At 38.5% G+C, this 17,347-nt stretch overlaps 2 protein-coding genes across 2 annotated transcripts; both read right to left on the bottom strand.

The window, feature by feature from the left end:
* Positions 1-263: 263 nt before the first annotated feature.
* LOC306774074 (uncharacterized protein) lies at positions 264-1,165 on the bottom strand (the record flags this gene model as incomplete). Its single annotated transcript, XM_079264057.1, has 6 exons — positions 264-369; positions 539-598; positions 688-738; positions 839-923; positions 1,010-1,042; positions 1,117-1,165. The coding sequence occupies 6 exons, from the start codon at positions 1,163-1,165 to the stop codon at positions 264-266; spliced, it is 384 nt and encodes a 127-aa protein (XP_079120183.1).
* An 11,431-nt stretch (positions 1,166-12,596) lies between these two features.
* On the bottom strand, positions 12,597-17,260 carry LOC306774073 (OX-2 membrane glycoprotein-like; the record flags this gene model as incomplete). Its single annotated transcript, XM_079264056.1, has 6 exons — positions 12,597-12,753; positions 13,034-13,130; positions 13,188-13,244; positions 14,947-15,246; positions 15,352-15,687; positions 17,257-17,260. 6 exons carry the CDS (start codon positions 17,258-17,260, stop codon positions 12,597-12,599), a joined length of 951 nt encoding a protein of 316 aa, XP_079120182.1.
* Positions 17,261-17,347: the final 87 nt, after the last annotated feature.

Raw genomic sequence — 17,347 nt, 5'->3', positions numbered from 1 at the left:
ATTAATTTTCAATGAAAACATAAATATAGATCATTATTAAAAAAAAATGAAACAATTAAAAAAGTATAAAAATGAGGCTGTTTTTGTTGTCGTTTTGTTTTTTAAAAAAATGGACATATAAAAAGTTTTTTTTGCTGTTCAGTATAAAAACTTGACCATAACAAATTATGAAGCTTTGATGCAGTTCAGTTCAAGTTTTGACATTATTACTCGACTTGTTACGTCTTGTTGTTAACAGTCATTGTTGTTTTATGAAAAACTCATCATGGATTCAAACTCTGGTCACATTCGTCGTTTTCTTTGTTTTGCTTCGGAAGTGATCGTTGTTGGACATCAGCGTTCTCCTGTGGTCCACAATGTTCTTTAGTCCTTCACAAAAACAAAAGAGGGTTTGATTAACAAGATTTCATCAATAATATAAAGTGTTCAAACATTTCAGTGAGAAGGGAAAAAGGAAAGTAACATAATTTAAAACCACAAGGAAATTAATAACATTTAAATTAGCAGGAAACAATTTAAAGAATAAAGGAAGACTTACTCAGATGTCTGATCAGGAAATCTGAAGGCAGTTCCAGGATTTTCATTCATCTCTAAATCCCTGTGGGAAAATAACAAAGGATTTAAAATGTTAAAACATAAAGAAACACGAAAGAGAGATGACTGAGGTTATAAGGATGAAAAACTTACTTAGAGATTTCTCTGGTTGAAGTTTCAGGATGGTCACTGACATGATGTTTCCTGTGAGAAACAATAAAATATTTGAGATCAGATAAAATATTCAGAAACATTAATCAGACATGACTGAGGTTTTACAATATATATTGTTTAAAATATGTACCTGTTCTGATTTTTAATTAGAAGCAGCACACAGATAATTACAGCAATGCAACCCCAGATCACAAATGGAAAAATCAAAATCCATTCTGGAGGAAAAGAAACAAAACAAAACAATTTAGGACATGATACACTGAACAACCTCAAAGCAACAAAATAACAAACATTAACTTACTGAGCCGTCTGTGATCAGATCCAGATTGTTCATCTACACATAAAAAAACATCAGAATCAGACAGGGATCATAAATCTCTCAATCTGAGCGTTGAAACAGTTTCTCACCATCATCAGACGTCTCTTTAAGCTCAGGAATCATCACAAACACCTCCATCTGAGGAGCTGAGAGCACTCGCGCTGCACATCCAACCTGAAGGCTGTTGTCATGGAGACGTGACAGTAAAGCTGTAGCGGTGACGGTGACTGTATTGTTGGTGTTGTGGACACTGGAAGTGTTGTGATGTGAGAAGATGAGGTGTTGTTGTGTAGACGTCAGTGTTACGGTGGGAACAGGTCGACCTGTAGCTGAACAGGACACAACTGACCCTGCAGAAGAGTTTGATTGTGTGACATGAAGGATGGGTTCATGCAGCTCTGCAGAGGAAACAAACATCATCAGAAACATGGAATAGTTAAACATAAAAAGTCTAAACCCTCCAGGTTCTTACCATAGAGTTGTATGCAGGTTACAGCTGTCAGAGCTCCATCAGGGTCGGTGTTGAACATACACTGATAACAACGTTCATCTTCCTCTGCTAAATCCTTGATAACTATGGAGGTGTTCTGTAGTCCAGGATCTTTAAACTCAACTTTACTTCTGAAGTCTGGATTCAGTCTCTGACCAGCATACGGACTGAATGTTGCCACGTTTTTGTCCTCATCACGTAAGAATTTCTGCCATGTGACTTGAAGAACATCTTTTGTTTCTCTGAGCTGACAGCTGAGATGAGCTTCTCCTCCCACTGCTGCTAAAACAGTCTCCTGTGTTTGGATCTGCTGTGTTAGACCTGCAGGAAAGGATCAGACAGAGACCTCAGGTAGATTTGTCTTGAAGTATTGTAGTAGGTTACAGTATGTACTAAATACTGGAAATACAACTTCCAGATTAAGTTGGTTTTATTCAGGTTTTTCTTTTCCTTTTTGCAATATTTTTTTAAACTTAATTCATCGTAATTACAGGATATCCATCCTAATTGCCAGTAAATTAATCCTAATTACAGGGCTACAGAAACGAAGTCAACTTAAGAGCAACTCTGTATGAAAACACACAGGACTGCAGTGTTTTATCTTACCTCTCTGAAAGAGTCCAACGACAAACAGGCAGAATGTAAAAACTTCATCAGACATTGTTCCTTATAGTTCCATACTGATCTGGATAACGTGATCTTACAGTTTTCATTCTAAATTTGCAAACATGAAACCTGATTGGCCCCTCAGAAAGTGACATCACTCTGGGTTGTACCATTTTAAAGGAAGGGGGGAGACAGAATTATAGCAGTTGATATTGCTTTTTAAAATTAAAGATATATATTTTTTTTTATCATGTATTTAAAAAGGTCTTTTTCAGATATTCTGTCATTATACTGGATATCAATAGGTTGTTTTTTTTAATCACATGGGACCTGGGAATTCTGTATCCTGCTTTGTTTTGCAGTTGGTGTGAAAAACTTACTGTCAGTTTGTAACTTCCCTCCTTCTTGCAGGACCAAACGGCAACCTTCGGTTAAAAGTTAAGCCTATCGGTGTGTTTAGACCTCTCTTTATCTACAGCCTAAGGTTCAGACCAAACGTTCTTGACGCTCAAATCGCTGAACGCTGGTCACTAAACAACCACTTTTGTGTCCGACGCCCAAAACGCTCCTGCCGCGTGTCTGGAGAGAGCGACAAACGCAGCGGAAAAGAGAGGAGGGAAAGGCGGCGCTTTCCTTCCAGTCAGTTTGAATGATGGGGGATTCAGTAGAGGGATGGCATGGATGGTAAATAAAGCTAGAGAACATCATAGGGCCGGGATAGTCAGTGTTAATGCAACAAGAGCCGAACTCAGCAGAGAGCCGCCGCCGCCCCCCAAGCAAAGCGTTGCTAGGCAACGTATCCTTCTACGTTGCCAAATCAGTAACATTCAGCTTTTTTTTTTTTTTTTTTTTTTATTTTTTTAAGCAAGGAATGGTTATCCTAAATATCGCACGGGGTAATGGCATCTCAGCCCCGTGTCTGGGTTCACCACAGGAATCCTCCATGAGCTGCGAGCTGATCGCTCTGATTGGTTGACGCCCCGCGTCGAGCGGCCAAAGTTCACCTTTGGCTGTTGACGCGCGTTCCGCTAGAAAGCACGACGCCCCGTTGCCGCACCTCCACATAGACTTTACATGGAAACGTGCCGCTCTAATGACGCTCAGAACGCGCTTGGTCTGAACACACCGTATCAGGAAGTGATAAAACTGCAGTTCCACCTTCATCCGCAAGGGGCTGCAAAACAGCGCGAATCGCAATCTTTTTTATTTTTTTGTTTTTATAATCTTTATTGAGACAAGAAAAAAAGATAAATATCCAAAGCATGTTTTGAATCAATGCATTTCACAGCTTTTTTAAAAATACAATAACTCATTCCTTAATGTAATAAACAGTGGTTTCATATCTATAAAGTTTCATATTTATAAAATGTTTAGCTAACAAAATTAAAGAATTATACAAGAGTTTAGTTTTTTGTCCTCTAATATAAGTCCGAACGGGGTAATGGCATCTCAGCCCCGTGTCTGGGTTCACCACAGGAATCCTCCATGAGCTGCGAGCTGATCGCTCTGATTGGTTTGGTCTGGATTCAGTCTCTGACCAGCATACTGACTGAATGTTACCATGTTTTTGTCCTCATCACGTAAGAATTTCTGCCATGTGACTTGAAGAACATCTTTTGTTTCTCTGAGCTGACAGCTGAGATGAGCTTCTCCTCCCACTGCTGCTAAAACAGTCTCCTGTGTTTGGATCTGCTGTGTTAGACCTGCAGGAAAGGATCAGACAGAGACCTCAGGTAGATATGGAAGCACTCTGGCTAGCACTTATCTATGATGTCTCCTTTTGTTTGATTTCTTGTTATCCGGTTCTTGAGATCCAGTTCTTTATTACTATGAATGCCCAACTGCTTCAACAGGGTTTCAGAGCTCTGCAGCAGTTTGCAGTGTCCAGTTTATCAAGTTCCCGTCCCCATTGTCTTTACTGCAAAATGTTTGGCGCGCTGCTCCTACACCTTTTGCCTCCCTTCAACCATTCAAATATCAAACTGTTCAGCTCATTCAGGAGATATGTACTATGACTTTTGGTCTTTCTAACATGTAAACTTTTCAAGTTATTCACATTTTTGCCAAGTGTTAAAATCCTCTTCAGTGATTGGACGAAACGGAATTCAGCTCAGCGATTGGTCCATTTTGTGCACCGGTGCAAAAGTACACATACAAGGCACGGGTTCAAATGCAGCATTTAACATATAGTTGCATTGTCGTTTGTTGGCTGTTGCTTGTGTGATGGCGTGCAGTTCTGCAGACTGCTCCATGTGAACTATTTGCATCATTTGCACACTTCAAGGAGCAAAGGAATTTATTTGCGAATGTCACAGTTAAATATGTGTATGATTTGTTCCAACAATGCTCCCTGCAACATTTCAACACTTTGATAAATCATTAAAGGGGTGCTATTATGGTATTTGGAGTTTTCTGCGCTTTCTACAGCGTTACAGTGTTGAATCCTCATCAGACATGTGAACGACACTGTTTTTTATCACCTAAACGCATGTTTGAGTTTGAGTTCCAGCACGCTCTCCGTTCGGTTTCCATGGCGACGAAAAACGCGTCGTTTTAGAGAGTTTTTTTCTACTTTGAAATCCTTGTGACGTCCCGGGGGATAAGGTTCGGTGATTGGTTACCTTCTACTGGTTAACAAGGGCATGTACAAATACATCAGGCGGGTGGAAAACATGGGATAAAGTTATTTCCAACGATGGCTGGTGAGTTTACCAAAGAGAGACATCCTGCTGCATTCGTTGCTGTGGGCTGCTGTTTTCCACTTTGTTTTCAGGGTCTGATTCAGGTTCCAACATGTAGGGCTGTATGCTATGTGTTGACATTGTATTCTGTTTTTTTTTATTGAGTTCATATGAGCCTAATCCTTCTGTTTATGAGATGTTACAATGACGGCGAAAGCAGGTGCGGTGCGCGCTCCCGATGTAGTGCAGTGTTGGGAGGCGGGGCTTAATGCGGAAGAGTCTCAATCCACTCGTTTTGCCCGCAGGCTGATCTGACAGCCTACGGAGAGGGTCGGACTGAAGTAAATAAAGCCATTTGTGACAATAACTCCATCAATCCCAGCCCTTCTGGTCTCAGAAATAAAAATAAATTAGCCTGAAATGCACATAAAATTTCCACTTTAAACACATTGAACAAAGTCTGTCACATCTTCACTTGAGTTTAGTTGAACCTTGCACATGTTTTTGCAATCCTGCTAATTCCACCCTGCTGGAAGTAAAAAATAAGCCATTCCCATCCCAACTGGAAAAAATTTCAATGCTTTTCCAAGGTGCAACAAAGAGTACTGGTGTTGTAACGAGTAAGTCAGTGTGCTTAAATACCAAAAGATCACGGGTTCAGTCCCAATGTGAGGCAATTATAAAAAATGACAGTTGTGCTTTTTTATTTTTTCAATTTCTTATACTTTTGCAATTTCATTTAAATCATTCAGCATAGTTCAATAAATGGGCATTCACAATAGCTTTCATGAATACATTTCTGTGCAACATAGTTGGATATAAAGTGATGCTAGTTAGGCTTCATAAATCTGTATTATATAATAGATTTACTTTATATAATTACAATTATATTTTATTTTATAAATATTTTTATAGAACACATTGAAATAAATCATAAATAAATTTTAAATGTTACTAATAACCCTGCGATGGACTGGCGAGCTGTCCAGGGTGTACCCTGCCTGTCGCCCAAAGCCGGCTGGGATAGGCTCCAGCTTCCCCGCGACCCTGAATTGGAATAAGCGGTTCGGAAAATGAATGAATGAATGTTACTAATAAACAAAAAAGTATATTTGCATATTTCTGTAGAAAATACTGTATTTAAATACTGTTTTTTCTTTTTTAAAAAAAATCATATTCATGCATGAAAGGGTTTAAAAAAATAACACCTGTGTCATTTCACCTGCTGTAACATAGAGGGGAGGAGTGGGATGACAAATGGTTCACATAATTTATACCATGGTCACTAATAATCCGGCACGTTAACATACTGTTACACCGCTTTTTTTTTTTGGGCGTTTCCATAGCAACGCATTGCCATAGCGACATGCCGTGAAATACATGGCTCCTCATTGTTTATTATGCAATTCAGGATTGATTTTAAGGTTCTTTTAGTGGTTTATAAATGTCTTAATGGTCTTGGGCCTTCTTATTTATCTGATCTGTTTTTAAGGTATGAACCCTCGCGGACCCTGAGGTCCTCAGGTACCGGCCTTTTAGTTCTTCCTAAAGTTCGTACCAAAACATATGGCGAGGCCACATTTCAGTATTACGGGCCTCGCCTATGGAACAGCCTGCCTGAGGGCCTCAGGGCTGCAGAGACTGTTGATGTTTTTAAAAAAAAGCTCAAGACCTACCTTTTTAGTTTAGCTTATAACTAAGTTTTAACATTCTTATATTAACCCATATTTATCTTTCTTTTTAGTTAATTTTATTTATTTATTTATATATTTTATATATTGATTTACATAGTATAGATTTTATTATTTTATTTTAATGGATTTTATTTTTGTTTAGTTATCACTCCAGCTCTCTCCTCATCGGGGTCCTCTTCGCCGAGGGCTGCCCCTGCTCTGACTGCATGGGTGTTGCTGTGGGGGCTGTCCCTGTCTGGTGGGTCGGGATCCAGCGCTGCAGCTTTACGGTTGTGGCGTGGGTCCTGTCTGCCCGGACCCGGGTGGCCCCCATGGTGATGGCCTGGGTGGTCTTGGTTGGGGGTAGCCCTTTGTGTAGAGGCTCCCTGAGAATACCGTTTCCTTATCTGGTGCACATCTGGTGCAAATGCACCTGGCCATTCATTCATCTTCTTTTAACTGTTACAGGGCAAATAGGGCATGGGTGAGGGTGGTTGTGGGTGGGTGAAAGGGGATGTGTATGTGTGTTAGTGTTTTATCTATTTTGATGTAAATTGTTTTATAATGTAAAGCACTTTGTATTGTTTTTAAGCACGAAAAGTGCTATACAAATAAAGTTTGATTTGATTTGATTATACATATTGAACTGTATGTTTGCTGCTATCTCGTGATTTGAGATAGCACTGTTATGCCATCATCACAGTTTATCCAGCTCAAACACATACAGCTCTAAACATTTTAATGTAAGAAAAGCCTATATTTTAATCATAAACGTTTTCCTATACATTTTTATGTGAGTATTTGTTAACTTTATATTCATTAAAATGCGTTTTTAATTGCCATTTATATTGGCTAATACTGCATATAAATAAACGATCCCACTCTCCTGATGGTTGCTGTGATGTCGGACAGTCCACCATGAACGTGGGGAGGAGGCTGGACCTGCACAGATTTCATCCTAAAGAACATTTTTGATGGCTGTTGTATTTTCTGTGTTAATTATTTTTCAATTGAGTGTTGATGTGTGTGGCCGACATGTGTAGGCTGTTGGAAAGTTATGAAAATAATGTCTGTCAATTAAAGCATGGGCGTAGCGCACGCGGGATACACAGGGGACATGTCCCCCGCACTTGCCGCATCTCTGTCCTCTGTCCCCCGCACTTTTTTTATAGCTATTATAACCACTTGCTTACTTTTTTTACATGCTGAAACGTGTTTTTCCGAGCCACACCTAAACGCATCACGAGCAGGCGACGCTACGGTCTCTAACAACAAACACCGTGTGGTAACCAAGCGGCAACCTCCGGCGGTTAAAAGTGAAGCCTATGCGGAAGTGCGTAAAACTGCAGTTCTCCCTTCATCCACTAGGGGCTCCAAAACAGAGCAAATCCCCATAGACATCCATGTTAAGAAGACCAACTTCACAGCAGAAAATAAACATGTTTACAGCCTGGTTCAAAAATCCATTTTCGGTTTATAAGTCAGGTTAAACTTCATGACAACTGTGGGGGGAGTGAATTTTTTTCTAACTCGCCTGTTTAAAAGTAATTTAATCTCGAAGTTTGGCACATTTAGGGGCGTGTCCTTTTGATTGACAGGTACCCAATCTCCGGCTTTAAGTCAGAAGAACGTAGAACAACCGTGATTTTTAGCCGGTTAACAACGTGACTTAGCTTTAGCCCGCTTACCTCCGTTAGCTGGTTAGCTCCTGTTATCTCGGGGTTAGCTCGGTTAGCTCTTAGCTACAGAAAGCTCGGAGTTCGCTAGATGTCAATCATCCGCCATGACGCTCATGGCTCCCCTCTCAGCTCCACCTCTTTGCCCATATTTGTATTTTCCGGGCAAGATGACGCGCATGACGCTGCCAACATGGCAACGGTAGGAACTGTCCACCAAGCTTCAATTCAGCTCTTCAGAAACCTACGTGTGACGTCACGGAGGCTCCGTCCATCTCTTTATATACAGTCTATGGTGTTAACAGAGAACCCTGTCTTTGGCATTATTCCCATCTTCAAACATGTTCACCAAACCAGCTAAGAGACAAAAAAAAAAACTAAGATAATTTCTTCTCAACAAACCGCGTAAGATGATTCCTGCTGCTGAATGTAGACGCTGTTGAGCAGAAAAAGAGACATTTGTAATGTTTGTCACCATGTGGATTTTAAAAGATGACAAATAGATGTAAATTAACTTAGCTAAGCTAGCTCGTTAAGGCAAAGGTAGTAGTATCTACATTTTCTTTAATAACTTTTCAGATAAATTGTAGTCTTGGGAGTTATTTTGTTGCAAAAATGTTTTTACTTAAGTATTATTATTCTAAAGTAATAAAAAGCTGCTCTTACACAAGTAAAGTTAGGCTACTTTTTAGGCTGCTCTAAGATTACTCCTGACTTCTGGGTAGAAAATGATTTAGATTTATTTTTCTTCCTTTGACTGTTATATTTGTAAAGATTTCATTAAGTTTTGTGGTAGTTAAAGTTTAAAGTAAACGAGTTTTACGACTGCTGGTTGTTATTTTGATTGAATGATTTCAATAATGTTATTTGATGAATAAAATCAGATGTCAGGCTACACAGCATTTCAGTAGTTTTTTTTCTAGATCTTTTTTTTTTTTTTTACTCCAACTCAAGTAAATATTTGGATGGGTACTTTGTACTTCTATGGAAGTAACATTGTTCTAAAGAAGCAATACCATTGTTGAATTTTTGCTAATTTACCTTCTTCATTTCTGCACAGAATATCTTTTTTTTTTTTTTTTTTTTATCTTTATACAACTGAAGGACCAGGATGAGGGTGGAGACAGTGGTCCAGAGGTCAGCAGCAGGGATGGACATGGATGGTCTTCACAGCAGGAGAAATTATAGCTCAAGTCCTGCCTTAGAATGACTCTGTTATAACTGACTAAGAGGAAATATTAATCGCATCAAAGGGATTTTGGGATTAAATTCTACAACAATTTCACTTTTACTACTGTATGTATGTAGTTAATTATTTTTAATTTATTTATGGATAGCCCTCACTCAAACATTAACATAAAATGTTATTTATTTTGATCATATTACTGTTTCTGCTTGAGTGTAAAATTAAATTTAGAGCTCATGATATTATTTTGCAATATAGTTTTTTAGGAGAGCCTGCAGTCTTTGCTTCCCTTAGTTAAACAAGGAAATACACAGATGCAGTTTAACTGTCATTTCATAGACAATACTTGTTCATTATTAATGTATTTGCAAATATAATTTGACTGCTGTATCAGGCAGCAGGCATTGGTCATAATATTATGTTTAACTGATTAATTTTACACTGATATATTTAAACAAGAATGATGTTTTACCAAACTTTTTGTTTTCAGTGTCGTCATTTGGCACATAATAATCTGACTACTAACCCTAACCACTCCCATTGGACATCCAACCCTGCCCAATATCCAGCCCTGCTCAATCAGTTTTTTAACACAAAAGCTCTTCCTTCACTCATGGTTGGTACTTGGGTGAAGCTACCATGAAGAATGGGGAGCTTTACCATCTGAGAAAATAAAAAGCCCTATCAACGACTAGCAAAAAAGACTCCAAGCTGTTTTTGTGTTATCATTCATATTCTGTGGAAAAATGGCAAAGAAATAACAAATAGGATATGCCAGGGTATGTAAACTTAGAAGGACAACTGTATACAACTTACATTTTTAAAAATCATTGGAAATGATACTGTAGCGTTCCCCACACAAATCTTTCTGTAATAAATTAATAAATCACATTAATTGACTTTTACATCCTAAAGGCAAACAAGCATAAGGCAAATTCATAACCAGAAGAATGAAACAGCATCAACAAACTATCTTCCTCTACAAGAAAGAACTATTTTTCTTTTTTGAAATATTTTCCTTCTTGGCAGGGCTAAACCACGAAAGAGCATTTTTTTCCCCTCAATATAATTCTATCTTCCTTTTCAGAAAAAAATGTTTTCAAACTATCTTCCTCTACAAGAAATAACTATTTTTCTGTTCAGAAAGAACCACCTTTTCTGCAGGACTAAAATCTCCAGAGAGTTACAGATCCCACACAACGATAAGTCCTCCACGGTCATTTCCAGTTCTTTCCAATTTCTTCTAAGGATGCGTCATCCAAGGATGAGCTGCAAAAGCCGTCGTTCTGTCTTTGTCTACTGTTTTCATACTAAACTTTAAACTCTATAGAACACACTTACATTTCTTATTTACTGGAATACAAATTATCACACACAAAACTACTAGAACACTCCTTCAACAAGCATGCATTTTTCCTGAAGGGGAGGGGGACAGTTACACAAAAGAAACTGTGTTAATAAGCTAAGAAGTCTCCTGTACCAAGTGTTACATGCCTGCATTGAGGCAGGTTCCAGATAAGATAAGGGTCCATCACCTTCATCTCCTGAGTTGGAGTCTGCATGTACGGGACCCAACTATCCAGGTTATGCTCATTGCTCTTATAGTTATGGGTAGTCTAGCCAACCATTACTTATGTAGCAATGGGGATGTTACCTGATGCACTGAGAAGTGCCTCGCTCTATTTCTCTAATATATTAATGTATAAATATATGACAATATTGCCGTCTCTAACTTATTTCTCCTTTTTTCCGCAGGTCTTCCTGAATAAATGCAGTTGTACATGTTGATCTGTCTTTCCTGTCGTCTCCACCCCAACCAGTTGAGGCAGATGGCTGCCCTCCCTGAGACGGGTTCTGCCGGAGGTTTTCTTCCTGTTAAAGGGGAGTTTTTTCCTTCCCACTGTCGCCGCGTGCAGCTCAGGATGGGAGATTGGATCGAAGTCATGACTCGATGCAATTAGTTGGTTTCTATTATAAGATATGTATGAATTGGCTTGAAATGATGTGTATGTAAAGTGTCCTGTGACAACATTGTTGTAAAGCGGCGCTGTACAAATAAAGCTGAATTGAATTGGTGCAGCAGGGACACTTGGAAAATGTGCAGGACACCGGTCCTCAAGGACCAGGACTGGAGATCTCAGAGGGTAAGACAAGAATAATTTTCAGAAGGTTCAGTTGGCTTAAAATTTTATTTCATTAAAAGTTCACTTGCTCTACAAACTGTTATTTTATACTGGTTTCGGATCGCTTGCACCCTTTTCATAGTGAAATGGAGTCACCTGATTCATGAATTTCTCTTTTGGTTTCAAAGTCCAGCGAGATCCATGACCGTGAAGAACTGCGTCATTTCTGATGATTATTGCTGCATTTATAAAAACTTCAGTAAATCATTATATGGCCAAAAACACACTAAATGTTTCTTATCTTCTTGGACGTCCACACATAACGCGGGATCATCCTACCTTTTGTTAGAAACACTTCAACTGGGAATCGTCCGTTTCTTTATGCATCCATGTATAAAAAACACACGAACTCACATATCAACATTTTTATGTCAAAAACAAAACATACTTTATAAAGATGTGTAAAACAAGCAGTTGATGTCTATAAGTTCCCTCATTGGAATAATAAAGTAAATTTTTTCACTCCATACAACGTGGCTGGTGAGTGCACATACATGCATAAATCAGGGTGTGCACTAATCTCAGCCTTATGACTACAAGGTTGTTGCACTTCACATGTGTAAAATGATCAATATGCTATATTTGAATCTTCAGAACCAGTGTTTTGTAAACTGTCTGCACAAGGAGTAGAGTTTTAATCTGCCTTTGGCTTTAAATTTCCCTCCACCAAAGCAAACGCATCTCGTCTTAACGTGATAACCAGTGGCAGACTCATAATCCCATCTGGTCTGGTGATCTTTATGTAATAATTACATTTGATCTAAAATAACAGATGATGCAACAATCAGGTCCGACAGCAAACAGCACATTTCATGCCATTACTTTTATATAGAACATATAAAAAAAAATATGTTAAAAACAGCAATAAAACAAGGCAAAGAAATCACAAACATGACAAGAAAACAAACAGAATGCATCTAATGAGTTACAAATAACACAGATACCATCATCATCATCATCATAAAACACAAAGCAGATGGAAAGAGATGTTTATAAAAGCAAACAGTTTATTTTTCTCCAGAATGTGGACAAAATAAAAAGATTTTTAACAAAAGCGCTGCAAAAAAGTGGCAATCATGTCTGATTCAGAGCTTCGGTTAAACCGACGTCTCCAAACAGCCGTTTGGACACTGAAGGCGGTGGTTCTGGGGGATCCTTTTCCAGACTTTTCTTGGCCGGTGTCTGCCGCCTGACCAGCTCGTTCACCGTCCTGATTAAAGGTGTGTTGATCCTTCAGAAAAACCAAGTTAAATCCCACTCAGTACTGTATCACACAACACCGGCTATCAGCTACACAGGTCACTTCATTCTGACCAACACAAAGCAAAATAACAGAATATTCATTGTCACTGATGTAATTACTAAAAGGTTCTTACTGATGTGTGTCCTGGCTTGTTTTTTGTGGCGTTTTGTTCACCTCAGGATCACTAGTGACAGGAGATTTTTACACCAGTTATTTAATTGCCTCTCAGTGCCAACAAGTTTAAAAGGTATAAGAGGCATAAATCTACCTGTTCTTGTGTCTTTGCTTCAGCTGTATGGCGCTGATCACAGCAACACAACACACCACCACAACACACACGACTGGTAAGATGATCCAAGTGGAATCTGACAGAAAAAAATAGAATTTAGTCATAAAAAAAAAACACAAATATGAGCCTGAACCATGAAAAAGACTGACTTTGAACTTCTCATCATCAGACTGCAGCTTCTCAGAAACGCCTACAGACACAAAAATCCCAAACATGTCAATCACAGGATTTCCCACAGCTGCAAACTCACAAGGTGTGAAAGAGGTGAGAAACTAGACCCCTTTAGGGGGTCTGGGAGCATTCTCCCCCAGTAAATATGCTGTAATTTTAGCCTGTAAATGGCTATGGTTACATGGTGTTTTTTAATTCGGAATTAACGTATTCTCCTACAACTTTACATGAAAATAATAATTCCGAATGAAGGTTTACATAATACACTTAATTCCTCTTCAGAGCGGCGGGTTGGGAAGGGTTCTGATTGGACAGAGGGTGCACGTGACCTATGACGTATATCGGAAATAAACAAAGTTGGCTCCCTGCTTCTCGTCTTTAACTTGTAAAAACTACATAATAAGAACCAGTTTCATTGTTATTTTTATTATAAATGTGAAGTACCAGCTCAGTCGCATACTACTTCACTTTCTGCAGCAACTGAGAAGGAGAAGAAAGATAGACCACCGAACACGGGAGGCAAAACAACGCGCGTCATCGGGACAGGACAAGGTAACAAGCATGCTCAGAACGACCAGAATTAACTTAGAGCGGAATGAAGGTTTACATGACAGAGGAATTAAATAGATCGGAATTAAAATGCAAATAAACCAGACACTCGCATCGGAATTAGGTTTAAATCCAAATAAAAATTAGCAATCAGGAACTATAAGTTTACATGGTCATTTTTCATCAGTTTAAAGTGGAATTAAACAGGAATTAAAACTCCCATGTAAACGTATGAAATGAAGCGTTCTGATTACTCTGAGAGGAAAATAAAAGAAAAACACAAGACTCCCTCCCTTAAAGTTGAAAACTCTTCATATGAACATGACTCACTTGAATGAAATATTTGGATTCAGAGTCACAAATTAGTATGTACGATCATTAATATATAAACACGAAGCATATAGCCCTTTTCCATTAGTATCAGCTTGTCAACTTGACTCGCCTCGGCTCGGTTTGTAGGGTTTTCCACGAGGCTTTTGTACCCGTTTACCAGCACTTTTTTGTAACTCCTCAGTCCAGGTTCTAAGCGAGCTGAGTTGGGTTGTGTGTGACGTCGTCAGACTGCATGCTGCTATTGGTCAGGGGCGTGGCCAATCAGAGGTCAGGGAGCGATATCACTGAAAGAGCGACTCCAACTTGTAAGTTGTTTACATTATGTGACAAGCAATGGCGCAACAAAGTCTGTTCCTTGGTCCAAGATTGAGGTGGAGACATTTCTTTGCTTGCTGAGGAAAGGATACAGAGGGAACCAGATGGAGCGACACGGAATGAAAAAATCTATCAAGAGCTTTCTGACTCAATGTCTACGGCTAGCAAAGGAGTTTTCAAGTCGAGAGAAGCTGAAAAAGCTCCAAAGTGACGATCGGCAGGTCAAGGAACACAATGGTCGGAGTGGATCAAACAGATGAGACTGGAAGTGGTTCCAACAAATGGATACGATATATGGTCAGCGACCGGCGAGCCACAGACCACGTAGCAGATTGCCTCTAGGTCCTGTATTGTTATAGAGCTTGTCGTGCACAACACTGACATCAGAGTGATTTCACACAAACCCCGCCCATTTCAGACCTGGTACTAAACTGTAATGGAAAAGAAACAGGACCAAGCTGAGACAAATTGAGGCGAGTTGAGTTGAGACAAGCTTGATACTAATGGAAAAGAGACCTTCTTACCTTTATCAGTCGTCTGTTTGGGAATCACCTCAAACACCGTCATTGGAGAACCTGAGAGCACTCGGGCTGCACATCCAACCTGAGTGCTGTTCTCATGGAAACCTGACAGCACAGCTGTAGCAGTGACGGTGACTGTACCATTGCTGTTGTGGACACCGACATTGTTGTGGTGTGAGAAGATGAGGTGGTGTTGTGTAGACGTCAGTGTTACAGTGGGAGCAGGTCGACCTGTAGCTGAACAGGACACAACTGATTCTGCAGAGTTTGATTCTCTGACATGAAGGACGGGTTCATGCAGCTCTGCAGAGACATACACATAACAGGAAGTAGATTTTAAGAAGAGGTAGGTTTGATCTGTTGTGCAACTATTGATGCGTTCATTGTTTCCTCTGCATCAGTACTCACCATAGAGTGTGAGGCAGGTTTTGCCTGTCACAGCTCCGTCAGGAAAAGTGTTAAACAAACAGCGGTAGCAGCCTTCATCCTCCTTCGTCACCTTCTTTATCACCATGGAGCAGTTCTTCAGGTCACCATACTGAAAATCTATCTTCTCATTGAAGTCAGCCATCACTCTTGAGCCAAAATTCTTACTGTATGTGGCGAGATTCTTCTCTCTATCAGACAGTTTCTGCCACGTGACCTGAAGGACATCTTTAGACTGAGTAAGTTCACATCTTAGGTAGGCGTGCTGTCCTACTGCTGCCACCACAGTCTGCTGCGTTTGGATCACAGCTGATGCACCTGTATGGAGGAGATCATGATGGTAACAATGGCTCTGCAGCGGCAGCGTCACCTGAACATGCGATGAGAACATACACACACGTTGCCATCCCTTACAAAAATATACTTACTTTATACTAAACTGAGACAGTATATTTGAAGTTTACTTCCATATACTATATATTATATATTTCAGGATAGAATAGTGAAAGTATACTTTGTTTATTCTGAAAAGTATGAAGAAAAGTCCAGGAGTATTTTTGGTACTTTAAAAAAGGACATCAAGACTATTTTTGGTTCCAAAGATGAGTACTTGTTTATATTTTTACAAACAGATGCACACTTTTTCCTTCACCATTTTTGGCGACTTTTTGGCGTGAAAGACTTGATCTTTGACATTTTTACATGCAAATGTGCACTTTTTCCCTTCATTTATCCAGCAAAGGACTCAATTTCATAGAATGTCTTTGTTTTTTAAACACATCTTTCATGTGTATTTACATCTTTAAAGCAGCATGTATTTGTAAATACATTTTATTGTATGCTTAAAAATGTGATATAAATATGTCAAACTTGTTTTTAACATTCTGTTTTTTAGTTGGTAAATACAGTCTAATTTACATACAGTATGAGTTTACTTTAAAAATACTTTAAATATACAAATACATACATATTTAAATAGTATACCGAAAGTAACATGCTAAGCAAACTTACAAGTATGCTTAGTAAAGTATTATAAATAAACAAGTTAAATAGCACAAAAAAATGTTCATTTGTTTTGGTAATTTTAAATATATAAAAATAAGCTTGTAGTATAATTCAATAATCTAAAACGTGGACTACAAGTATATAACTATACAATGCCAGTATCTAGAAGAGTGTACTTGTGGTTTACTGATAGCATACTTACATATATATTTAAATAAATTAAACTAGAATTATATACCTAGTACACTTTTATATGGTATACTTGTTTTATACCTGAAAGTATACTTCTGTAAACTTACAATGACCTATACTTGACATATACTTTAATAAACTAAAAGTATTACAATTTAGTCCGAATAAGCATTAACTTGGTATACTTTTAGTAGACTACTAGTATATGTTCTGTAGTATACTTGGAAGACTTATACTCAAGTATAATCAGTAAAATAAACTTCAAGTGTACTACTATTTGCTAAGGGATACCATTCTCCTACATGCCAACAGCAGCTGCAGAAAATGTAGCAAATACTTGTCAAAGTAAAAGCATATGTAGTAATGCTTCTAGTAAACATGTCATAGAAAGCAATAGTCTGTGTGTTCAACAGTTACAGTTACCATGGTTTACTTTACGTTTAAGACGTGAAAGAAGCCTACGTCAAGAACAACCTCATTTATGAAAGAATAAGAATTTGTTTTCTTACCTTTACAAAAAATTTCCAACAGAAAAAAGAAACAAAGGACTGAACCTCGTGCCATCGCCACAAAAACTTTGAAAATGATCGTCACAGGTGTAGGTCAACGGACCAATTACGTGATTAGTGGGCGGGGCTCATTTAGAAACGAATTTATAAAACATAAATTACTATATTAATATAATTTTACCCATATTGAAGCAGATTACTCATAAAAGGATCCAACTGATATCTGATATAACAAAAAACAAACGTAAAAAAATATATTCGTGAAATATGAA

Source organism: Telmatherina bonti (assembly GCF_933228915.1).
Source record: "Telmatherina bonti genome assembly, chromosome: 24".
NCBI lineage: Eukaryota > Metazoa > Chordata > Actinopteri > Atheriniformes > Telmatherinidae > Telmatherina > Telmatherina bonti.
Note: the sequence above shows the minus strand (reverse complement) of the source record. Positions and strands in the feature narration are given on the sequence as shown.